The sequence below is a fragment of the Engystomops pustulosus genome, chromosome 1 (genome assembly GCF_040894005.1).
Source record: "Engystomops pustulosus chromosome 1, aEngPut4.maternal, whole genome shotgun sequence".
Lineage (NCBI taxonomy): Eukaryota > Metazoa > Chordata > Amphibia > Anura > Leptodactylidae > Engystomops > Engystomops pustulosus.
Window position 1 is genome coordinate 158668474 of NC_092411.1, and position 27211 is coordinate 158695684.

The 27211-nt window shown below is 41.2% G+C and overlaps 1 protein-coding gene across 1 annotated transcript; it reads left to right on the forward strand.

Moving 5' to 3' along the window:
• Positions 1-231: 231 nt before the first annotated feature.
• Positions 232-27211, forward strand: CIB3 (calcium and integrin binding family member 3). The gene is made up of 6 exons (XM_072112933.1): positions 232-410; positions 1664-1698; positions 17505-17616; positions 19291-19438; positions 24373-24568; positions 26492-27211. The coding sequence occupies exons 1-6, from the start codon at positions 360-362 to the stop codon at positions 26511-26513; spliced, it is 564 nt and encodes a 187-aa protein (XP_071969034.1). The 5' UTR covers positions 232-359; the 3' UTR covers positions 26514-27211.

Below are 27211 nucleotides of genomic sequence, written 5' to 3' on the forward strand. Positions count from 1 at the left end.
TTCTCACTCAGCTTTGAAAACAAATGACTTCTTTAGCAGTAGACATACTAAATGGTGTAATTTGAGTATATGTTGGACATGAAACAAGTGGTGTAATTATAGCAGCGTATTTATATGCTCATGAATGATGCTGGATGGAAGCCGTATGTGCCAGACTTCTTTATTCAGATCAAAGATTTGATGAAATGCTTCTATTATGAATCCGAAATTCGGGAAGAATGGGGCGGTGATATGTGATCCTCCCCTGTGCTTGACCCTGATCTTCCTGTAGCGTTTAATATCGCAATATTCAGAGTCAGTATAAAAGCTCAGAAACAAAAGGATGTCAGGGAGACTTGAAGCAGAAGACAACTACAACCATGGGCAACAAACAAACTATTTTTACTCCTGAACAGCTTGACACATATCAAGTAAGTTGTAAACTACAGTCACGTCATATGATGTATCGCTCTAGGAACTGTTGAATGTAATAATGTATACACCATTTGGATATTTTGTACCTTATGCCAATTAATTACTTTAGACTGTATGAACTATTTTTACAGTGATCCGAATATGGTTTGAATTTATATTGTCTGAAGTTCTTGCAATGTGTAAAAGACTAGGTGCATTGAGAAGTATCAGTAGTCTGTGTCCTGCAGTTTGTACTCTTTGTAAATTATATATTTTTTCACTTATTTCTATTTTGCAATTCACTCGTAACTTGTAAAATACAGAATTGTATCCACAATGTTGCATTCTGCACTTTACAAACGTGCTTATTTGCACAATTAGTGAGTAGAAAAATAGCCATATTTACAAAGGTTAAAAAAAGATGCAAATCTATTCATCTGACCTACAACCCCACAGTTTTGATCCAGGGGTGGGCAAAACCCTTATAGGACAGACACCGATCCTAGCCCTCATTTAAATGCTGCCATAGTTTTTGCAATTTCTTCATCTCAGAGTTAGGCATTTCAACGTTCTGTAAAGAACCCTATCCACAGGTCTAAATCCCTTTTCATCTGCAATATATTTTCCCTTTTCCTTTTGCACAGTTCTTGGAAAGGATAAATCATAAACTATGTACCATATTCCACTAAAATGAAAATTAAGACATTCTGTACTCATTAGAATTATGTTGTTTGCACCCACCAATTGCAGAAAGACAGAGTAATCACCTTATGTTTATGAAGATATCTGGTAACCAGTTTTTTGGGGGGAAGGGGGATCAGGCATTTTAGACTTTAAGAAAATCAGGTCATCGCCAGGGATGTCTAGCAGTAGTTAGTGTCCTACAAGAGAACCTCCCTATTGTTAAATTATATGATGCTGAGTAAGGTGGCTCAGCACAGTACTGGGCTGTTGAAATGGCAGTACAAGCTTCAGCAGTGGTCTGAAGATCTCTGTAGCAGCACCATTTTGGTTAATGAAACTAAAGGGTCATGCATAATCCCATTACTTTGTCCAGAGTAAAAAAAAAAATATTTTTTCCTGGAGTGACCCTTCAATTTCTACTTTGCATTGGCCTCATAAGATCCAATATTATTAATTATGTACCTGGGTTTCACATATGCCATATTCTTTTATGGGATGCTGTGGCAAAAAATGCAGTATATACTTATCCTTAGTATATTTATGGTAATTTGTGAACTATAAGTTACTATACAATATTTATTTTCAGGACTGTACTTTCTTTACAAGGAAGGAAATATTGAGGTAAGTTTGTGAATTTAATTATTGATAGAGTGAAACTATATGGTCACTAAATTCTGAATATTCATACCATAAAGTATGCCTGTAGTTTGCAATAGATATCTTCTAAAGAAAAAATAAATCTAGTCCATAGTAAGATCTTAAGTATCTTGTTTACACTTTTGTCAGATTGTATTTTAATGGCATATTCAAATCCTTTTATTGCCAATGACCGGCTGCAAATCAGTCAATTTAAAGGAACCTGTACCCTCCAGTAGGGTATTGCATATCCTTTCTAGAATTGCCTCTTTTATGTTAAAATCCCAGTTTACTTCCAAAGCCATATGGAAATGAGCTGAGAGGAGTCACTTCTTGCCTGTGATGAGCAGTGACGGATTAAGTCCCCCATGGGCCTTGGGCTGTTCACACGACTAGGGTCGCCCCCAGCATCCAAACCAACATGTGCCCGGATGCTAGGACTTAAGTATATTCTATATACTCTCTTTTTCCCACCTTTTTCCTTTAACTGCCTATATCTCCAACAGAGCCAAAGATATGGGCATCTGAAGTGACACCTCCCTGTCACTTCTCAGGCCTCCTGCACACGGTATGCTTGCCAGATACCATGGACATGGACTTTAACGCTGTTACATTAACAGTTAATGTAGTATTGTCTCTGAATTCCAGCTGGCAGACAGAAGTCCTTGCATTATTGTTCAACATATTTGCATATGACATTGTTGGTTTTTTTAATAGGTAAGTGGGCAAGTGTTAACATAAAAGAAGAAATAAAGCTGGTAACAATGTTTTTTTTTGTGCTATTCCTTACAGCCATTATGTAACAGTAGTTTATCATCGTATTAGAAGGAAATCCATGCAATCACTGGGCTTATCAGTATTTGGAGAAGTCACTTGTGATGTAGAACAAGTGACCCTCTGCACTTCCTGCCTAACCGGTAAAACCAAAGGATGGTCACCACACTGGAATCGGGTGTCTGGATTTCTTTTTGTTTTGTTACCTCGACCACATATTCCTGAAAAACCTCTTTAATTTGTTTTCTTTAAAATATTTTATTGTTGCCGCCCTATAGTAGGGAATATTTATGCCTTTATTTGGACTTGGAGATTGTAGTTCAGCAGCAAATTAGATTAGATTTTGATTGTATTTATAGTGTTTCTAGTACTCCTGTGCCTGTGGAAAAAAAAATCAGACTTCACCATTACATTGCTGTTAAGAGATAACCATTTTATCCAAGTAAAATATCAGAGGTAGCTAAAGATACCCATATTTGGACACTTATAAATCATAATTTGTACTCTTAAAAAAAAAAAAAATTGTGTCCCACCACTATTTTGAACAAAACTCACAATTTCATTTTTGATTAATTAAAGTACATTTTACAAGTGTCCAGATATGAGTTTCTTTGACTGCCTATGTGTCAGCAAGCCAAGTCAATAACAGGACTGTGTGTGGCAAAATCATAAACCAAAGGATTACAAAAGTCTATTCAAGGATTACCAAAGTCTATTCAAGCCACAGTCTTAGTCAGCAGTCGGTGTTCTAGCAACATTAACACTAACAGAATGAAAAAACAGAAAATTAGCGAGGTGTTCAAGGCATTTGTACAGCAGAGCTATGGACTCTCGGGATAGGGATGTAATATTACCACTGTACAAGGCATTGGTTTGGCCCCACCTGGAATATGCCGTCGCGTTCTTGGCACCAGTCCATAAAAACGATGCCCTGGAGCAGGAGAGGGCAAAAGGAAGAGCCACAAAAATGATAAGGGGTATGGAGAGTCTCAGTTATGATAAAAGATTAAAACAACTAGATTTATTTATCTCAAAAAGAGACAACTACAGGATTAGTTTATTTATTAACCCACTTTTGTGAGCTATAAAATATTTATTTTTGGCGCCTTGTGAGGGCTTATTTTTTTTGGGATGAGATGCCTTTTTCAGTGATACTATATTGGGGTAGCTAAGCCCTATAGATGAAAATGTAATCACTGTTTTTTGTGGGGGATGAGGCAGTGGAAGTACAATTACAGTTCTGTAATTGATTTTTGAAATTGTTTTTTGGAGATCGTTTACCCTAAGTTACAGGTCATCTTTATTCTATGGGTCAGTAGGATTACATTGATACCATATTTTTTTTGTAGAATGAAACCTAATGTGGGGGAAAATCTATATTTTTGCATCTCCATTTTCCAACCAATTTAAATAACACTTTTATTGTTTGGTCTATACAGCTTGTTGAGAGCTTGCATGGGTTCATCATATGGGTTCAATAATGGTTTTGTTTTATATTATATGTAAATTTTATATGTATAGTGGCTTTGAGGGCGTTTTAATTGATTTATTAATTTATTTTTAAATATTTCTTTGAAACTTTTTTTCAACTTTTTTATTTGTCCCACTATGGGACATCATAAGTATCATAGTATATAACAGTAATGGCGAACCTTTTAGATACAGTGTGCCCAAACTACAACCAAAAGCCACTTTTATGTTGCAAAGTGACAACATGACTATTTAAGCAGTAACCTATTCACCTCTGCTGTATCCTGAGGACACCAATACAATAGAAAGCGGGAGACATTTGGATTGTAGCTTCCCCCCAGGGTCCCTTGAAGATGAAGAATCAGGGGACCCAAAGCAGGAGCTCCAACGATAACCCATCTCTGTCTACACTTTCTCCCTCCTCCTGTAGTCCCGGCAGCCAAGTAGGTGTCACTTTAAAATAGCACTGAGTGCTGCGCGTCCTGGGCCATCTTGGACTGCAGGAGGAAGCCTTGAGTCCTATCTGGGTGCCCACAGAAAGGGCTCCGAGTGCCACCCCTGGCACCTGTGCCATAAGTTTGCCACCACTGGTATATAAGGTTGGAAATAGGTGCAAGTCCATCAAGTCCAACCTTTCCCCATAACCGTGATATTTTTGCTCTCCTAAAAGGCATCCAGGCCTTTTTGGAGAGTCCCCCATAACAGCCTCCTGCACCAGAGAGTTCCAGAGTCTCACTTTTACAGTAAAGAATCCCTGTCTATGACGATGGTAGAACTGCCTTTGCTATAGGCGTAGAGGATGCCCCCTTGTGCAGGTCACAGGCCTAGGTATAAAAAGATTTTTGGAGAGATCCTTATGCTGTCGCAAGATGCAAGTCCCAACTGATATGTTGACAAGTACTCATGAGCATTACATCTTTTTACCTCCTGTCAGGTTCCAGGGGTAGTGTACCCACTGGAACACGCGGGCTATCATGTAAGCGAACACCTGGGACCGGAGTCTAAGTGGTGCCTGGTTTTCACCAGAGCCCACCGCAAAGCGGGTTGGTTGTGGAGTAGTAGCAGCAGGTCATTCCAAAGGTGCGACTTTGTCCACGGTGGTGGCTAAGGCGAGGTACAGAGACGTTGAGCAGAATCGTAGTCACGGGATTGGAGTCGGGGACGTAGCAGAAGGTCAAGACAGGCAATATGGGATCGAATTCAGTAATGGAACCAGGGTCACAACAGGAAATCCCAATAACAGCACAGGGCATAGGAACAAAGCTTTCCATATACTTCCACCACCAAAGATTGCAGAACATCACTCCTTGCCTCTGTTTCCTTCTGCTTCCCTCTCCTACATCGCTTCCTCTTCTCCTGCCTCCTCATCCAGTCAGCATAGACCGGCACCATCAGTTTTAGTACAGCCATGGGGAAATGCATCAGGTCATGCTTAAACTCATCTGCTTAGGCAAAAGACCACACACCACCCAAAGAAGAGAGAAATTTCCTCCCAGCCACTAGAGAAACTCCCTGAATCAACTAAACTTTTATGGGAAAATAAAGGAAAAAAAATACAAACTTTTTTGAAAAACAAAGTAATAAACAAAGTTGAAAACTACTTAAAAAAACATTTTTTGCAGAGCAATGTTTTTCCCATTGTATTTTTTATGGCAGCAAGAGGAAAGACCAGGGTTTTAGATTAATGGGTGGCCACCCTGCTGGATCCATGCTATAAACATACATTAATATCTCTTATTTCAACTCTAGGGCTCATGATAGAAAAAGGAGAGGATTCAGATTACACATGCACATGCAGTCAATCAGCAGTCAATTATGCATCTTGGTGCCCCCAGTATACAGTTCCAGTTTGACCCCCAGTATACAGCCTCAGTTTGCCCCCAGTATACAGGTCTTCTCTTCCATTAGTCTGCTGCTGACATCAGAGTGTGTGCGGGCTGCCGATACACACAATAAAGACTATTGCAACATGGGGAGAGAAAAAAGTGGATGTGCGGTCCAGTTCTTTTTCTCTCCCCATGTTGATAAATACTATTGCAGCAGCGGCGGCTGATGTCAAAGCGTGTGACGTCGCACTGACCTGCCGTTGCCGGAAGCATGCAAGAGAAGGCTTGTTTGGCGCTGCCGGAAAGTTGAGTTATTAACTTTCTTATTTTTTTTAACTCCAGTATAAGCCGAATATATACGGTAACCCATAATCATTATACTAAAATAAGTTTTCACTTTTTGCAATCAAAAACAAATATTTCAATTTTGTCCTCATCTTCAAGGATACACTTGGCAATATCAATATAGTTAGATTCTTCAAGGCAATATTATTCCTTTTTTTCAGAGATTTCCATATATACTCGAGTATAAGCCTAGTTTTTAGCACAAAAAATTTGCTGAAACCCCAAACTCGGCTTATACTTGAGTAAAAAAAATATAGGTTTTGTCAGGTTTTTGTGGTAAAAATTAGGGGCCTCGGCTTATACTTGGGTCGGCTTATACTCGAGTATATAAAGTATATCCTAACTACTCCTTAACTCAAATGTCCTTTGCTTCCCTCCAGTTAGGTTACAATAATTATATTTCTTAAACAACTTGACCTTCTTTATCTCCTGCGACACCAAACCTACAAAGGTACCAATATTAGAAAACTGCAAGAAATTAGGTGTCACCTTTAATTGAAAAAATAATTTTTGTTAAAAATACCCATTTCTCTGTTTTCTTGATTTGAGTCTCACTATTTTCTGCATAACATCATAACATAGCTATTGTGGTGGTGGATTTGTCTACAATTAAGATGTTCTGTTGATATGGAAGATGCAATCTTTTTAAGGTTTTAATAGTTATTAATAAATGTGATGTTTTAGTTTCTTACATCCTGCTAAAATGTATTTTTGAAATTATTGGATGATCAGTCCTTTACACTAGCAAAGTGAAAGAAAATTAATACAAAAATAAAAATTAACATCATAACATAGCTATTGTGGTGGTGGATTTGTCTACAATTAAGATGTTCTGTTGATATGGAAGATGCAATCTTTTTAAGGTTTTAATAGTTATTAATAAATGTGATGTTTTAGTTTCTTACATCCTGCTATAATGTATTTTTGAAATTATTGGATGATCAGTCCTTTACACTAGCAAAGTGAAAGAAAATTAGGTCAGACTCAGACTCCGGTCCCAGGTAGTGGCTTGTGTCATCGTCCGCAGTGGTTCAGAGGATCCACAATCTCTAAGTGGCACCGGTTTTCACCAGAGCCCGCCGCAAAGCAAATTGGACTTGCTGCGGCGTGGTACCACCGGGTCGTTCCACAGACGTGACTTGTCCGTACAGGTCGAGGTACAGGAACGGCAGGCAATCTTGTAGTCGGGGACAGGCAGGAGGTCAGGATGGGCAGCACAGGATCGGAGTCGGAGACGTAGCAACAGGTAAGGGCAGGCAGCAAAGGAGCAAAGTCAGAAATGGGACCGGGGTCACAACGGAAATTCTCAGAAACAGCACGAGGCATAAACACAGGTTTCTCTAGAGCTCTAGGTACAAAGATCCGGCAGGGGACATAGGAAGGGGCTGGAATTTATTAGGGAAGGCAGCTGGCCAGATGCCTATTATTGGCTTTACACAGGGAAGACGTTAAGTTGAAACCGAAATATCCTCCACTGAGATGGATAACTTTGACTCTGCTAATAAACGTCAAATAAATAGATCCAGAAGAAGAGGAGACCAGAGGGGTAAACAAAGTCTGTGTAGCCTAAGCAGGGATTTTTTAGGGAATCCCTATCACCTGAAGGTTTGGAGTACTCCACTGACACAGCAAAAGACACAACCCAAATAACTAATATAACACGAACCTCTACAGATACCACTCAAATAATCAACTTATCCACTCGGTCTCTAACCTGCAGTGAGATCTCTGTTTTGAAAGCATGGGGTTTCGGACAATATCCTCGCTGACATTAGAGTACTTATGAGCTTGGAAAATGAAAATGACCCAACATCACGGGAAAAGGCCCTTTTACAGACTGTAGATTAAAATGTATACGCCTCCCAAGTATGGATGTCTCCCATATGGATGCATTTCTCAGCAGAGTTATAAGGTATCTGCGACAATATACCCACTTCCAAATCACATGAGACTGATGAAATCACTATAAAACCATCTGATAAAGGAAGTAAAATAGCTATACTGAACACAATCCAGTACACGGAGCTATGTCTTAACCCATTAAAAGACCTATGGCCTATAAAATACTGCCTAATAACCCCACGGATGGTTATTCTAGTGAACTAACGTGAAGCGAACTTGAGGAGGCTAGGCGAGAGCGAGTCATAGATAAGGTGGAATACAAATTTCTCCTTCCTGCCAATCTGCTAGTGGCAACCATCTACAGCTTACCAAAAGTTCTGAAGGGCTGCCCCATCGTGTCAGGGACAAGAAACCTCATCCAAAATCTGGGTGTTTATCCTTAGACCATTTGTTGCCTTCATACACCAGAGACACACTAAACCTTTCCAAAAAACTTGATAGTCATTCTCAAGGGTCACTCAATCTTGGGGTGTGTGGACTTGGAGGCCTAATTCTCCTCAATTCCGCAGGAGACTGGCTTCAGGACAGTTTCATACTAATTAAGATACTTAAGAAGTGCCAGCAGGTCAAACATTATACCTTTATCCTGAAGGCTCTAGAGTTCTGTCTCACCAGAAATTACTTGCTCTGTAATGGAAAATTTTACCACCAGCTCAGGGGCACGGGGATGGATTGGCCATGTGCAGCAACCTATGCCAACCTACCCCTGGACTGGTGGGAAGAAACCATAGTATTTTCTGATGTTAATTTGGCATACATGATGTCCTGGTAATTTGGCAGGGCTCCCAGACATCCCTTATGGAGTTTGTACGATCTCTGAATAAAAACCCAAAAGGATTAAGTTTCACATATGAACTATCTGATATTTCTCTCCCTTTTCTAGATATCCATTACAAAAGGAGTTGGAGGTATCCTCATAACTGAGGTCTTCCTTAAAACCACTGTGACTTATTCATTGCTGAAATTGAAAAGTTCCCATCCAGAATCTGTGTCTAAGACAGAACTGCTCAGACTCTAAAACCTTTGTGAGGCAGGCTAAAGACCTTCAAAATATGAAGTGGAGTGATTAGTAAAACTGCAAAACTGAGGCGGTGGATCTATAGAGCGATCTGCCATAGCAAAATTGACTATGTTGGGAAGACGATATGTGAACTTACACGTCATGTGGGAACTCACCTGGAGGACATCAGAAAAATAGAGATACCCCTTTAGCCAGGCATGTTAATATTGTACACAATGGCAATATTAACCCCTTAAGGACGCAGGGTATTTTCGCAAATTTCTCGCTCGCGTGTATAGAGCTGTGTGAGGGCTTATTTTGTGCGTACCAAATTTTACTTTCCCATGATGTTATTTATTATTCCATGCCATGTAGTGGGAAGCTGCAAAAAAATTCCAAATGTGGAAAAATTGAAAAAAACTTACTTACGACTTTCACTCTGCGCTCCAAATAACACCTCTACTTTATTCTTTGGTTCGGTACGATCGCGGTGATACCAAATTTATACAGGTTTTATTGCGTTTTAATACATTTTCAAAAATTAAACGAATGTGTACAAAAAAGAAAAAAATTTTTTTGCCATCTTCTGACGCCAATAACTTTTTCATACTTTGGCGCATGGAGCTGTGTGAGGGGTCATTTTTTGCAAAATGAGCCGACGTTCTCATTGCTACCATTTTGAGGACTGTGCGACATTTTGATCATTTTTTATTACATTTTTTATGTCATCTAAAAAGGTGTAAAAGTCGCGTTTTGGACATTTGGGCGCCATTTGCCGTTCCGGAGGTCACTGCCGTCAATAATCGTTTTTATATTTTGATAGATCGGGCATTTTGGGACGCGGCGATACCTAATGTGTCTGTGATTTTTACTATTTATTATATTTTATATCAGTTCTAGGGAAAGGGGGGTGATTTGAACTTTTAATATTTTATTATTTTTTTACATTTTTTTAACTTTTTTTTTCTTTTTTTCCCCACTATTTCTTAGACCCTCTAGGGTACATTAACCCTAGATGGTCTGATCGCTCCTGCCATATACTGCAATACTACTGTATCGCAGTATATGGTATTTCTGCTCACTATACATTACAATGAGCCACAGGCTCATTGTAATGCATGTGCAGAAGCCATGTATCCTCGGGTCAAATGAAGACCCGAGGCTACCATGGCAACCGATCGCCGCCCCCCGATGACGTTCGGGGGAGCGGCGATCGGAGGTAAGATGGCGGCGCCCATGTGCCGCCAAATTTAAAGTGCCGCCGGCGACTTTGCCGGTGGCAAAGAAAAGGTTAACACCCGCGATCGGTGCAAGCACCGACCGCGGGTGATAGCGATGGGTCTTTGCTGCGATATGCAGCAAAGCCCATCTCTGTATGAAGAAGGCTCAGCCCGTGAGCCTTCTTCATACAACCTTCACAGCTCCATGGCGGATATATCCGTCACGGAGCGTGAAGGGGTTAATAAGATTCTATTCCGGCTGTCCCACGACCCAATAGGGATGGAAATTGGAATAGACGCATCTTGCAATGTGAGGCCAAATGGATTTTCACTTTAAACACAGTGGCCCCTAATGGCCTCAATGAGCCTTGAATTATGCATGTTTTCTAAAATTTTGTGGTGCCACGAGTAGGAATAGTTGTCCCCGGAGAAATATCCAAGCCACTTATCCACATCCTCTAATTTTTCTAAAATAAGTATCGTGTATTGTCCTTATACTATTAGGTAACTTACTTAGTGCCCTAATTTTGTTTGACATACTATCATTATTCCTATCAAACCAGGGTTGGCTGGAGATAAGGATCAAACTAGCCTTTCCACAAAAGAAGCAAGTACTGAAGATGTGACCCAGGTGTTAAGGAAATACGCATCTGCATAGTGGAGTTCTACAGCTTTATTGTAACTTTGCTTAAGTAGACTTAAAGGAGTATTCCCATCTGGGCATCTACATTTAATTTAATTCATTTTCCATATGTAAACATTTCTTCAATTGGATGTTATTAAAAAAAATGTTCCTGTGTGAAGATAATTTTGTCTGGTGGCCAGACATGCACTATTGACCCCTGTCTGACCACCTGCATTCAGCGCTCATTAGCACAGGACGGCTGTGGGACCTGCAGAAACTCCTGGACATTTTAAATACAAAAACCTTTTTTTTTCTTTGTGCAATCCCTCCAGCAGAGGTGGCTGAATCCAGGGACACATGTCTTGTTTCTAAATGAGCACAAGACTACATTTATGAGAAATTATCTTCACACGGGAACATTTTTTTTAATAACATCTAATTGAAGAAATGTTTATTTATAGCAGATTAATGGAATTGAATGTGAATGCCCAGATGAGAATACCCCTTTAAGTAGACTGTGTCTATTTTCCTCACCATGGTGACGTGAGTCACACCAATCACCTGGGTCACGGAGAGTCCACCCCACACTAGCCTCAAGATCAATGACGGCTGGCTGACTCCACATATTCACGGCGGATGTCAGTGGTTTTTCTAAAACAAGTCCCCTTTCCCCACCCGCAAGCATAGAATAATTTCGACCTATCCTCCATGCTTCTGCATATTGTGGCCTCCTGTCCTCCAGCCTCCTCACCTATAGCCTCCTGTAATCTAGCCTCCTCCAGCCTCCTCCTGTAGCTTCCTGTAAACCAGCTTCCGGTCCTCCAGCCTCCTTTGGCCCCCTGTTCTCCAGCAAGTTGCTTAATTTTTAATTCTGCCACATGAGTTCACTGCAAAAGGGCCTACTGAGACTCTGTCACCCAGGGGCCTATTGAAACATGGAGCCGACCCTGGTAAGGTAAATAAAGTTTTGTTCTTTAAACAGAGAGGAGGCATCAGGAGCTGGTCGCACCTCCTGGTCTCGGCCCTGCACCTCTAGTGGTTCGGGGCAGAGATCAGAAGCAGAGGCAGCACAAGACATTCTCCTACTGCCCGGGACAGCAACAAAAAAAAAACAAGACTGTCCTGCCGAATCCGGGACAGTTGGGAGCTATGGGTAATGCTCTCACACATGGATGACACAGGAACACAAAGTCAGCAGTCTTTCTCCTTCCAGGTCTCTGCAAAACACTCCTACGATGGCTGCCACACACTCCTCCTGCTTGAAGCCTCTTTTCCTCCATCCTCACTTATTGTGGGCTCTCTTCCCTCCTGGTTATTAAAAAAAAATATATATTACTTACCTTTCCATCGTTCCCCAGAAGTCCCGCTTCCTCCTCTCCCTGGGGCTCTGAGATGATGAGGATCTACTCTCCTTGGATAGCTCTGCCCCTTCTCCTTATCATCGGGGAGCCCCAGTGAGAGGAGGAAGCAGGATTGTGTGGGAACTTTGGCAAGGTACATATAGTATTTTCTTTAAACAGATAGGAGGCAGCAGGAGCTGGTTCCACCTTCTAATTTTGGCCATGGACCTCTAGTATTTTGGGCCAGAGACCAGGAGAGGGGACAGTACACGGCATTCTCTTGCTGCCCAGGACAGAGGGACAGTGCCCAAAAACCAAGACTGTCCTGCTAAATCTGGGACGGTTGGGAGCTATGGGTAATGCTCTCACACATGGATAACACAGGAACACTCAGTAGTCAGCAGGTCTCTGTAAAAACTTCTACCATGGCTGCCAAACACTCCTTCTGCCTGGAGCTCCACCTCTGAAGAACAGGATGACCACATCATTTCAGGAAGCTTCAGTCTTTGCCTTTGCATCCCTTTTGATAAACAGTGTCCCCTTGTGGCCAAATAACAAAATGTCAGTCGATAAAATAAATGCATTACTTATTATTTATTTACAGAAACAGGTGCATACACAAAATGGAGTCTGTTTCACTATCTTACATGCCACCCTACTAGAGGTTGACATCCCTAAAAACCTTCCTCATACAAACTTGTTCTGCGCATATCACTGTGGGGCTACACCAATGTTGGCCCTGGTTGCCCTACGCAGACTCCCTAGGCGGAAAACCCCTCATGGAGGGACAAGTCACCATTCTTGATCATCTAAGGAGGTTTCCCTTGAACTCTGCGTTTCCCCATTGGCCATGAGTTCCTCATAGTTACAACATCTTAACGTGTTGCTTGTTCCTTGCTGACTCTACCTCTAACACTGGGATATCAGGGTCTGACACAGCCTCCTTCTGCCCATTAAATTTTCCATTGGAGCTCTTGGCCCTGACTATGACTGGATCACCGCTGCAATGGTCCTGGGTTGAGGTGCACTACTTGTCTCAGGCAGGTCCAAGAAGAGGGGTAGACGAGGGTAGGTGATCTCCTTGGGCACTACCTTCGCCTCCCTCTCAGTGGGCACTGTCCTAGCCCTCAATAGTGATCAGAGATTGCTCATCACTGGACGGAGGCAGCAATACTACAGCTGCCTACACCTATTGTCCGACCACAGTACCGATGCCATTGCTTAAAGGGGTATTCTCATCTGGTCATTCACATTCAGTTTCATTTATCTGTCATATATAAACATTTCTTCAATTGGATGTTATTAAAAAAAATGTTCCTGTGTGAAGATAATTTCTCATAAATGTAGTCATCTTGTCCCTTAGAAACGAGATGGCTTCCGCGGATACGACCACATCACATTTTGGCAGCACTGGCCAGACACGCGCTATTGAGTCCTGCCTGATCACCTGGCTGCAGCGTTCATTACCACAGGATGGCATTACCTCCCGGACATTTCATATACAAGAACTTTTTTGTTTCTTTGTGCAATCCCTCCAGCAGAGGTGGCCGTATCCGGGGACACAATCTTGTTTCTAAGGGACCATATTACTACATTTATGAGAAATTATCTTCACACGAGAACATTTTTTTAATAACATCTAATTGAAGAAATGTTTATATATGGCAGATTAATGGAACAGAATGTGAGTGCCCAGACGAGAATACCCCTTTAAGCTTCATCTCTGTGATGCAGGCATCGTCTGCCTAAGCAACGTAGTCAGCACCTGGAGCAGAAGATCTTGGACGCACAAAGGAGCTGGCTGTAGTGAATATTCTTTATTTTATTTTTTTTTTTGGCTGTACTACATATATACTGCTGGGACATGTTTGGGGGCTACCTATTTTCTGCTTGGACATACTTGGGGACTACCTATTCTCTGATTGGATATACTTGGGGACTACCTTTTCTCTGCTTGGACATACTTGGGGAATACCTATATATTACTTGGACATGTGTGGGGACTACCTATATACTGCTGAGCATGTGTGGGGGCTACCTATATATTGCTGGGACATGTGTGGGGCAACATTTAAACTGATGGGACATGTGTAGGGGTATGTGTGGAAGTTACCTATATACTTCTGGGACATGTGTTCGGGCTACCCATATACTGCTGGGGCATGTGTATGCTACCGATATACTGATGGGGCACGTGTGGGGGCTGCCTATATACTAATAGGGAACATGTAGGGGCTATCTATATACCGATGTGGTACATGTGGAGTTACTTATATGCTGATGGGGCACGTGTGAGGGCTACCTATATACTGAGTACCATGTGTGGGAGCTACCTATATACTGATGGGGCATGTGCTGAGTGACTTGGGCTACCTATATACTGGGCGTGTGCAGGGCTACATATATACTGTGAGTGTCCTGCTGACTAAAAAAATTAGGATTTGCTGGTGTTAAATATGAATTAATAAAGGGGAAGTATATAGTAATATATATATAATATATTGAGGAGTCACAGTGTATTCTCTGTATATGATATATACGCAGACGCAGTCAGGATTCCACCCATAAAGGCAGGCAGAACATGGAGTTGATCTCTCCCTGCTCAGCATCACACACACACACTCATATCTGTTATCTTCTCCTAAGGTAAATACATGAGGGGTAAATACATGTCTTATATTACATCATTGTAGTTATATTACATCATTGTAGTTATCATGCCGCATCTCGTTGAAAATTTGGTGCAGTGTAATGGCTCAATCTGATTCCTCGTAATGTACCTAATAATGTATCTGTGTAGTAATATGGATTCTGGTCCTCCATCTATGTAGTAAGCTGGGGTTCTTTGCTGTTTCTATGTAGTAGGCTTGGTTCTGTTAACATATCTATTTAGAACAGTTCTAGCCCTGTATCTATTTAGTAAACTTGAATCAGGTCCAGTATATGTAGTAATCTTGGTTCTGTTATCATATCTACATAGTAACCTTTGTTCTGATTCTCTGTATATGCAGTAATCTTGGTTTTAGTATGGTCACCATGTAATATTTTTAGCTTTTAAGTAACAAGTTTCTTTACTTTACTGTTTTTATATATGAGGCATCAGGTCATTAAAATATATTACATTTTAGGAGGACACAAAATTTTCTAGTCAGGGTCTGTGGAAGGGGTGTAGTGTTGTCTTTCTGTATGACTAATTACCAGGACAGTGAGACTTGGTCGCCCAGGGAACTACTCAAACCAGGAGCCAGCCCTGTCTTCAGCAATAAGTCATGGCCAGGAGAAGTTTCCATGAAGTTCTCTACCTGATGGAGAAGCATAGCCAAGCACAAGACCAGGATGGACCAAGCCAACAGGGGCGGAATTTTAGTTGTCTGCATAGGCCATCAAAACATCTTGTACCAGCCCTGGTCTCAGGCGTTCTCCCACAACCCTTTGTACTGCTCTAAGCCAACAATGATGCTCTTGTGCACAGGCAGTACTCCTTGGCAGTGGCTGCTTTGGATCTGGCATGTGGAGATCCCCAATCTCCTGACCTGCTCTCCCAAACTTCAGCGTGTGTGGAGAGTAACTACTGGTGCTGTTCATTCTGTTGTTATAGGCCCACATCAGCTCAGGTAAATACTCTGGCCACTGTGCTTTCTGCCTATCCTCAGCATTTGGATCAAGGTACAGTTACAGTTACAAGGTACAGTGGGTACAGCTACTGCATATTTCGTCTGTCTAAATGGTCTATCATTACCAAACAGTAAGAGTGTCCTGAAGTGGAGAACCCAATCTCAAGACTTTGTGGTGCCGACATTTAAATAGTTTGTACAGGGGTACTTTGTTGTTCTTTCTTCGGTCTTCTGTAACAGCCGGTAGAGACGCGGACAAGTTATCTGCCGGCTGGCGCATACTATGACGTCATCAGCGGCCGCATCATTGTATGCACCAGCCGGCAGAGCACATGGCTGCGTCTCTTCCGGCTGTTACAGAAGACAGAAGAAAGAAGAGGAGACGCGGGGAAGACAGAAGAGGAGATGTGCCAACATCAGGGAGCCGCGCTGAGCATCGGGCCCACCAGAGGGTGAGTATATAAGTTTATTTTTTTTAAGTGCTGGGTGGGCTGGCTGTATACTACTGGGGGCTGGCAGGCTGTATACTATAGGGAGCTGTCTATATACTACAGGGGCTAGGCTGGCTGTATACTACAGGGGCCAGGCTGGCTGTATACTACAGGGGCCAGGCTGGCTGTATACTACAGGGGCCAGGCTGGCTGTATACTACAGGGAGCTGGCTGGCTGTATACTACAGGGGCTGGCTGGCTGTATACTACAGGGGGCTGGCTGGCTGTATACTACTGGGGGCAGGCTGGCTATATACTACTGGGAGCTGGATGGCTATATACTACTGGGGGCTTGCTGGCTATATACTTGGGGGGCTGTGACCAATGCATTTCCCACCCTTGGCTTATATTTGAGTCAATAGTTTTTCCCAGTTTTTGGTGGTAAAATGAGGGGCCTCGGCTTATATTTAGTTCGGCTTATACTCAAGTATATATGGTAGTGACATAGTTAAGAAAAGACACATTTCCAACAAGTTCAAACAAGAAAGGGTTGATGTCACATTAAATGATCTGAGATTTAATGTCCTTGAGGGGAAAAGCCTGTACATTCTATTGTTTTATGGACTAAATAACCTTCATAGATGTATGATTGTACAATTGATGAATTGCATTTACACACAAATTGCAGTTCACTGCATCTTAAAATAAGTGAATGAGGAGGTTTACCTTTATTTATATTGGATGATATATATCCCGGGACCCTAGCACCAACATTACTTCTCTGAAGATACTACAATGCCTACAGTCAGGAGAATTACCAATTTGATTTATATGGAAGCCTACTGTTTCCCAGGCCCTTTTTTAACAGCTATACAGTCTGTATCTTTACTTTTTGGTCCCCTTTCTTTCTCAATTATTGTATTTAATATATGCCGCTTCACTTTTGATGGAGCAAAAAATATTTCACATAATCTTATACCGCAGCAACCTTCTATCCTTGATAGCAAGATAAAATTGAGCATATATTTGAATGTGAAAAGCCGATCAAGGATGGCGTTATGAGCGAAAGGAAGAGAAAAGTTACTTTTCGCTGATTTTTAAAGACTTTCCAAAATTTCTTGTACTGTAATTGCTTATTGAATAATAAAAAGTTGGTTTCAAACGTATTTTTCAGGCTAAATTTAAAAAAAAAGCTTTTATTCTAATTGTAATTTTTTAATATCCAAAATAATTTTATTTTTTAGGCTTTTCCACAGATATAGAGACCTAGCACCACAACTAGTTCCAGATGACTACACAAATAAACCAGATGTGAAGATTCCTTATGAGCTCATAGGTAGCATGCCAGAGCTCAAGGTAAAGCGTAAAAGAAGGCATAACTGTAAAGGTTGCCATGTGTCACTCTAATCCATTTCTTCATTCATAATTCATAATGTGCTAATTGGCAGGACTTGGAAGATAATTGATGCCTAACATAATACACAGCAAAGACCTAAGTTCTTTTTCAAGTTCCTCTCGGTTACGCATTTTGATCTTAACTGCACTCTGATTCACCTCCCAGACTTGGAAACTAAACAACATTGTTGACTTTAATATCTTCTAAACCTAAAATAAAGTGTCTATTGAGGTTTTTATACCATAGAAGAGTTAATCTTCTGGTTATGCCAGAGTGATTTTTACAGTATAGTGAATTTGGGATCCAGGGTCTCAATTTCTCTTTTTTTTATTTTTATTTTTTCAGGGACACACTGCCACCACAGGAACATTAGTATGGCAATCCTGAATTAACTAAAAAGTTACTTCAATGTTGACCAACTAGATAGACCAAATGATTTTCCTTTGTCCTAGTAGAACTGTAAAAGCTACCCTCCCTTAGTTTTAATACAGTTTTTCAGTCAAATTGGCATTAGAAGGCTATAAAAATTAAAGCGCTTATATGACCCCCCTGTTGCTATTCCAATAGTGTTAGGGTTTCCTATTTGATGACTTATCTTACTTTATTGTCTAAGAGGCCTGGCCATATTTTACCCCATTAAACTCCTACTCCCCCCATGTGGAATATCAAATGTCCTTTCTAGAATTCTTTCTTTTATATAAAATCTTACCTGTCTAACTTTTAAAAATTGCTCCCAAAGTCATGTGAAAATGAGCATACAAGAGTCATTATCTAGTATTTAGTGTTGGGTTAAGACTATCATGGTTCCAGACTGCATAAATATTATAGGACCCCCCCCCCCCATCCCACACACACCAGTCTTGAGTTATTTTCTTCTATTAATATAAGCCTTTTACCCTCATTTTCAATATATACCGTACTTCCAGACACAGAAGCTATTCTTCCATCATGCATACATTATTAAGACCTGTAAAAATAATGTCAGCTGCTGCATATTTTTTTTGTCCGTGACTTTGTCTGCGAATCTATGGAAAATGGTGGTAAGTGGAGAGGCTTCCATTTACCATGTCTCCATCACAGGGTAAGATAACAGAGAGTCACAGAGCAGGGGAGATACTGCACAAATTGTGAGCTCATGGGTAATACCAGAACTTACTGTAAATCTGGTGACCCACAAATTACATCTTTGCTCAAAGGATTCTCTTTCATTTCCTTCTTCTACCTGGCCGCCATGTTAGCTTCTTCCAGCTACAGTTCATATCTGCAAATGCCGCAGCACAAGAAAGTGTAGCATTTTCATAACACAAACTCGATGCTATTATTCTCTCAGATGCCCCCACAGTAACTAGTATAGTAACAGGAGATAACCAATGTAACCAGGAGATAACCAATGTAACCATCAGTTATATTCCTCTGCATACAAAAGCCACCAGTCATATTACCCCCACACAGTAGCCATTAGCCATAAATCTGTAGAATTGTTGACAGCATTAAAAAATTAAGTTAATAAATATGTACCTGTTGTCTGATAAAAACATAATCAAATGAATGAAACCCACTTAACGACTGAGCTTTATATATCATATTGTATATATTACACAACGTGTTGAGATAAAAAAATAAATCTATTTCAGGATAATCCCTTCCGCCAAAGGATAGCTGAAGTCTTCTCTGAGGATGGGGATGGAAACATGACTTTGGATGATTTTTTGGACATGTTTTCTGTGCTCAGTGAAATGGCTCCACGTGATCTTAAAGCTTATTATGCTTTTAAAATATATGGTGAGTTATTATTATGTATGCATGCATGATGGTGACTTATATTATATCGTATTGCTCCACATTTTGTGTCAACACACTTATTATTTTGGATTTTTGTTACAAGTAGTGGGATGTTTGGCTTTTGGCTAAAACCAATAGCGTCCCCAATGCTTTCACTCTTAAACAGGAATCTGGACTTTGCTATAACAACACCTTCCAGCAAAAAAACAAGTGACCTAGTATGGCGCAGATCGCCCCTCTGTGTGTCTGGTATAAATTGAAGAAAAAATTCCAATATCCAGCCAGGTCAGGAACAACTCTTATTCTTTGTTTAGGCACATATTTAAAATCCATAGCAGGTAATCTCGCCGACGCGTTTCGAACGGGTTAGCCATTCTTAATCATGGCATTGATACCAGATTTCTGAAAACTTCCTTAGTTCTTGAGCTCAGGGCGTACGTGAAACAATGGTGCAGCCTGCATCTGTAAGACATTAATAATGGATTTCTGAAAGCTGCCTCAGTTCTTGAGCTGAGGACGTAGGTGACACAATGGTGCAGCCTGCATCTGTAAGACATTGATAATGGATTTCTGAAAGCTGCCTTAGTTCTTGAGCTCAGGACGTAGGTGGCACAATGGTGCAGCCTCCATCCTGCATGGAGGGACACGGCAACCGTCAGGGTCAACAATTTGGCATGAGATAGAACCCTGCATGCACTCTTTCCCAAAGAATGCAGATAGGCATGTTATTCCTGTGTCTGTACAGAAGGAAGCAAAGAAATGGAAGAGAGAAGGAAGAAAGGGGTCGGGCACAGGGCCCTTTATTATTATGAGGGGCCCTCTGTAAGAAATTCTAATATACATTGATTTGTAAAATGACTACTCCATAAAAATTTGTTATTTGGGCACATTTACTTATCATTTTGTGTCGCATGAAAGCCGGCACCGCTGCGCCAAAATCCGGTTGTGTGTACGAGAAACCTTTTCTAAATGCGGCGCAACATGTAAATCGCCGGGTATTCCGACAATAGTGCGGATATATATTAGATATATACTAGCATGAGCCCCAGTTTATGATGAAAGCCGCGTCCTTTGGCACCGCCTCTGGCCTCCTTATTTATTTGGTGGGACTGCTTTGCTGGTCTGAAATTCTATGGCTCTGCCTAGCGTAAAATTATGCTGCAACCTGCTAACACTTCAAGTCAAGTCCGCCATTGACCACATCCACTTTGTGTGCAGGGGGTAGGATGTAGGACAGGAGGCCAGAATTTGAGGGAGGATGGAGGACAGGAAGGCACAATACGAGTAGGGCGGAGGAACAGGAGGCCACAATATTAAGGGGATGAAGAACAGGAGTCCAAAATATGCAGAGGGTGGAGGTTATGAGGTCACAATATTCAAGGGATAGAACACAGGAGGCTACAATATAAGGGAGGATGGATGACAGGAGGTTAGAATATGAGGGAGGATGGAGGACAGAGGACAGAATATGAGGGAGGATAAAGGACAGAAGACCACAATATCAGGGGGATGGAGAACAGGAGGACAGAATATGAGGGAGGATAAAGGACAGGAGGCCACAATATGAGGAGGATGGAGGACAGGAGGCCACAGTATGAGGGAGGATGGAGGACAGGAAGCCACAATATGAGTTGGGTGGAGGATAGGAGGCCACAATATGAGGGGAAGGAGCAGAGGAGGCCACAATATGCAGGGGATGGGCGACATGAGGTCAAATAGAAAGTGGGAGAACAAAACAGACAACAAGGAGGACGGCGCCTCGTGTGATAACGTCGGGGAAGTAAAATTAGGTAAGTATGAAATGTGCTCACCTGTTGAGCACTTGTAAAAGTGCAGTAAGAACGGAGGGAAACTAACTATCCACTCAGAATCAGGTCTCCAATATAGGTATCTCGAGCAGCTCCCACTTACTCCAAAGACCGGTATCCAGAGGAAACCGTAATATTGTATAGTTTGTAGAAGCAAAAGGTTTTGGAGTTATGTGCGGGTGCGCTATCTACCAGATTAGGAGATGAAGGGTATACAATAAATAGAAAGTATATGGAATGGGATAAATTATGTGTATTTTTAATTAGATGCAGCAGTAAAGGAAATCCAATGGTGATTTGGATTTCTTTTACTGCTGCATCTAATTAAAAATACACATAATTTATCCCATTCCATATACTTTCTATTTATTGTATACCCTTCATCTCCTAATCTGGTAGATAGCGCACCCGCACATAACTCCAAAACCTTTTGCTTCTACAAACTATGAGGTCAAATAGGTAAGGGATGGAGGATAGGAGGCCACAATATTCAGGGGTTAGAAAACAGGAGGCCACAAAATAAGGGAGGATGGAGGACAGAAGCCAGAATATGAGGGAGAATGGAGGAACAGGAGACCACAATACTAAGGGGATAGAGAACAGGAGACCAAAATATGCAGGGGGTGGGGGATATGAGGTCACAATATTCAAGGGATGGAAGACAGGATGTCACAATATAAGGGAGGATGGAGGACAGGCAGCCACAATATGAGAGGGATGGAGGACAGGAGGTCACAATATAAAGGAGAATGGAGAAACAGGAGACTACAATATCAGGGGGATGGAGAACACAAGACCAAAATATGCAGGGGGTGGAGGATATGAGGTCACAATAGTCAAGGGATAGAACACAGGAGGCCACAATGTAAGGGAGGATGGACGTCACAATATGAGGGGGATGCAGGACAGGAGGCCAGAAGGTCACAATAAGAGGGAGGATGGAGGACAGAGGCCACAATATGAGGGAGGATGGAGGCCAGGAGACGACAATATTAGAGAGGATGGAGGACAGGAAGCCACAATATGAAGGGGATGGAGGACATGAGGCCAAAATATGTAAGGGATGGAGGATAGGAGGCCACAAAATAAGGGAGGACGGAGGACAGGAAGCCACAATATACGGGAGGATGGAGTACAGGAGACCAGAATATAAGGGAGGATGGAGGACAGGAAGCCTCAATATGTGGGGGATGGAGGACAGGAAGCCAGAAGGCCAGAATGTGAAGGAGGTTGGAGGACAAAGTTCACAATAGAAAAGGAGGGGGTGGAGGTCAGAGGATGGAGGACAGAAAGCCACAATATGAGGGGGGTTGGAGGACATGAGGCCGTAATATGCGAGAGGATGGAGGGCAGGAAGCCACAATATGAGGGGATGTAGGACAGGAGGCCAGAATATGAGGGAGGGTGGAGGAAAGAGGCCACAATATGATGGATGATGAAGTACAGAGGCCACAAAGGAAAGAAGAGGTAGATAGAAGAAAGAGATATGAGAAGAAGGAGGGAGTGGGGTTTGGAGTCTTGGGTTTTATATTTATGTGAAGGGGAGATACATAAAAGTGGGGAATCAAAAGTAAAGGTAGAATAAAATTAAATATGGGCATTATATGTTGTTGAGTTGCATTAGGCTGTATGGGGTTGGTATCATTATTATTATACTATGTGGGGGCCATTAATGCACCTCCAGTACATGCACAAATACACCATCAGGAAGAGAACAACATAATCAAGAGGTATAACATAATAAAGATATTAAAGTGCCTAAATGCATAACACCACCTTAAATATCATACTGATCATAATAACCTGACCTTTAATGAGGTGGTTAATAGCTCTAGGTTTACCCCTATTACAAGACAGGTAATAAGGTCAAGTTTTTCCAAATGAAGACGGCAACATGTTTGCACGTTGATGCTCCATTTATTCTCTTACCCCTTACTCCACCCCACACATTATAATTTCCTTCTCCATTCAGTGCCTCCATCCCCCATCAAATTGTGTCCCAATCACATTGTAGCCTCTCTGATACTTTGCCCCCCCAGCAGCTTTTATTGTACCCTCCTGTTATTGTGCCCTCAAGCTGCCCATCCCCCATGCTATTGTGCTATTATTTCCCCACCCCTCAGCAGATCTAACCTCTTATTTTTCCCACTCTAGCAGCTCCCCCTCTTATTCTACCCCCACCCCAGCAGCTCCACTTCTTATAATGCCACCCCAGCATTTCTCCCTCTTATTTTCCCCCCAGCAGCACCCCCTCTTATAGTGCACCCTACCCACAGCAGTTCCTCCACTGTAAAATAATAAACACACGTACTCACCTTTTTATGTTCCTCTGCAGCAGCTCCTCTGCTCCTTCTATATGTAGCTTCATATGCTGGCTCTGCTACATACAGCAGAACCAGAGTAGCAGTTTTTGAAGTCAAAAGCAGGTGTGGATGATAACAGGTAAGGACATATAATTGAGTGACTCCTCCTTTTTTGTTCACTCCAAAAACTGCATCTGCAAAAGCTAACGTGTGAACGCACCCTCAGAGCTGATGTCCCATCACATACCTTCAGCCAGATGGGACAGCGAGACAGACACTGTAAATTGGGACTGTCACGCTAAATTTGGGACTGATAGGAGGTGTGACTGTCAAAGGGTTGCTCTACTTATTTCAGAGGAATAGGATCCCCCGTCATTTTTGTAAAAGTGACATTGGCCTCAACAGTAGAAAAACCACTGATCAGTGTGTTAAGATCTATCCTATGGGTAATGGATATAGCATTAGTCTTCCAATGACAATCCCTCATGCACACGAACGTATGCCGGACATATGTAGTCTTTTCTCCATAGAAAATAATAGCCGCACGGCCGTTGATACGGCCAAAGATAGAGAAGGCTTTATCTTCTGTGGTTACAGCTCGGAACGGTGAGAACTTGTTGTGTTCACCGTACTGAGCCCAGGTGTCCCTAGAGGGTCATTTGGAGCCTTAATGTATTAAGTTAAGATACAGGCTTACAGCCCTCAGGACCTACCATAGGTGTGGCAAAGCTGCTTTGTTTCCTGCATCTCAATTATTGTTATTATTATCAAATTATAGCTAGAAACTGTTCAATTATAAATTTTTTTCCATTGCTTTTATTAGATTTCAATAATGATGATTACATCTGTAAATCAGACCTAGAGAAAACACTGAATAAGCTTACCAGGAATGAGTTAACGCCAGAGGAAGTGTGCCTGGTATGCGAGAAGGTAATAGATGAAGCTGATGTAGATAATGATGGCAAGCTATCACTGGAAGATTTCCAACATATGATTGTGAGAGCACCAGACTTTCTCAGGTATCAGAATTCACACTGTACATGCTATGCTGTACTAAACTGTAAGGCCTTGCTACACATAAGATACTGAAGCATTTCTAGTTGATTTTCTAATCTTTCTATTGATTTTTTTCATTTTATAATTTGAATAACAAATAACAATATTGCATACATATGACAATGATAGTTACAAGCATAGTATGATAATAAGCAAAACAGGGTGGCAATTACTGAATATGCATGCTGTGAGGTAGGAGAAAACATTAAATATGAATACCGGTAACAATGGAAAAACAAAAGGATAACCATATTCAGTGGCATAATGAAACTTAATGGAATATAATGACGGAAAAAGAGGGGGGAAAGAGGGCCCAAGGGAGGCATAGTCGGCCTCTCCTGGGTGCTCTGGGTTAAGTAAGGGAGGGGTGGGTGAGCGAGGATTACGCACTTAACAAAAGACAGAGGAAAGGGGGGATGTTATACGTGGGGTAGTAATGGGGCAAAGGGGAGGCGGGGAGGATTCCTCAAATGTCATCTATCTAAATTAGTTACCCTCAAGCCTGAGACAAGTGTTGTAGGGGGAAGTTAAGGTGGCGGGTTGAGTTCCTCTCTCAGGTGTGTTTTGCGTAGATCAGATTTAAAAAAATGAGAACCAGGGATCCCAAATTTTTAGAGTCGCCCGGTTTCTGTGTACTTTTTAAAAACTTGCAACCTTTTCTTAGCAGGTTTTTATGCAAAACTATGCCAGGCTGGACTTGGCGTAGTTTTGCCCTGGGGCCACACCACCTGAAGGATACATCCAGAGGCCTTTGCCTCTTAATGTAACTGGTGGGACTCAGGGGGTGTGGCCTTTATTAATTACAAATTCCCCCCGTCACTCTACAGTTAGATAGATTCCACTAAGAGTGGACATCCTTTCAAATACACTAAGATCAGAATGTGAAATAGCAAAAGAACGGCATCTGATTCTGCAGACCTCAAAATGTAGCCAAGTAAAGTAATAATGACTTGTTTGAAGGGATAGCACGGAAAAAAGGGACTTCTTTTTAAAGAGAACATTACAGCACAGTGGAGATGTATGGCCATAATGCAAAGTGCCAAATTTGTGAAAAATATAACATATTACAACAAACACCACGGGGACAGTTATTATATGCAGGTGCTCGAGCGCTGGTGTATGATGAAGTTGCCACACCTCTGGCTCCTCTGTATACTAAAGTACTCTAGAGTCAAGTGAGAGGTGAAATTGTTTCCTGCCAGGGGACAATGATACCAATAGCACCAGCAAATATGCAACAAATTGGCAAAAAGAAAAAAAAAATCAAGGTGTTGCAATAACTCAATCAAAGTCCAGCAGTGTCAAACTGTGGTTCCTTGGGCTCATTATATAAAATTATTCTGGGGGCCCATCCTTCCTAGGAAATTGAACCTACTAGACTCAAAATGTGTGTCTTCTGCTGCATCTTTGGGCCTCAGTTATTTAAAGTCTAGGTCCACAGAGGATCCTCTGGTGCCCTGGAGGGCCAGTCAGACACTACAGTCCAGACATCAACTTACCGTAATTAAAAATATTGTGATAAAACAACACAATTTTGTAAACTAGAATGGGAAAAAATTACCTCCTGAACAACATGAGAAACTGTTAATTTCATACAATTTCATATTCCTTCTAAAATAATTTTACAATCTATTTATTCCTGGCTTTTTCATTTTTAGCACATAAATAAGGGCACTGTGTGTACTTAATACCATAAAATGTAAAGATTGTTTACTTTCATTGTCTCATGCCTGGATATAGTGTTGTGGTGTTATGAAACGCTGCTGCTATTTGCAAAAGGGGAAAGTGTATAATGAGAAATTGTACTTTCAAAAATATGCTGTTGTGCTAATATGCTTTTGTGATAAGAATTCCTAATAATTAATCCACTACTTTTATTTTTGCAGCACATTCCATATACGGATATGAAGTCCTCGTGCATAAAAAGTTGCTTGTATAATGTACATATTTTAAGTCTTTGGAAATTTTAAAACAATTTTTTTTTCTAATTTCTTATGTCAATACAACTCAGAACATCATACATTTTCTTGAGCTACATGCACTGGACATGGAAGCAGCAATATTATTCCAACCAAAGACTTAAGTTTTTACTTACCCAATGAACTAATGGTGTATTGGCTTATAATTATGCCGTGCAATCCTTGGTGACTTTAACACCTATTTTGGCCTTCAGGATTCAGCATTTTTTTTGTTTTTTCCATAGTGAAGTTCCAGAATCCTTTCATAATTTGTCTATTATATGTGGGCTTCATTTTTGTGTTAAGAGTTGTATTATCCAATGGCTACATTTTTAGGGAAAATAGCATAATGCTGAAAATTTATTATCCCTTTCTTTAGATAAGTTACCAGTTAGATCGGTACTATTTTTGGATACATAAGACTATTTGATTGCTTATTATTACATTTTTGGGGAGGTATGAAGCACTAAAATGGCAATTAAAAAAAAATATTTTTCTTAAATGTCTTTTGTACCTTTTACCGTACAGGTATAATAACATAATATCTGCTTAGCCAAGGTTGATGTGGACACAGCAAAACCCATTTTGTGTGTGTGAGGGAGTAACTATTTTATTTTTTGATTCACTGTATGTTTCCTTATGGGTGAA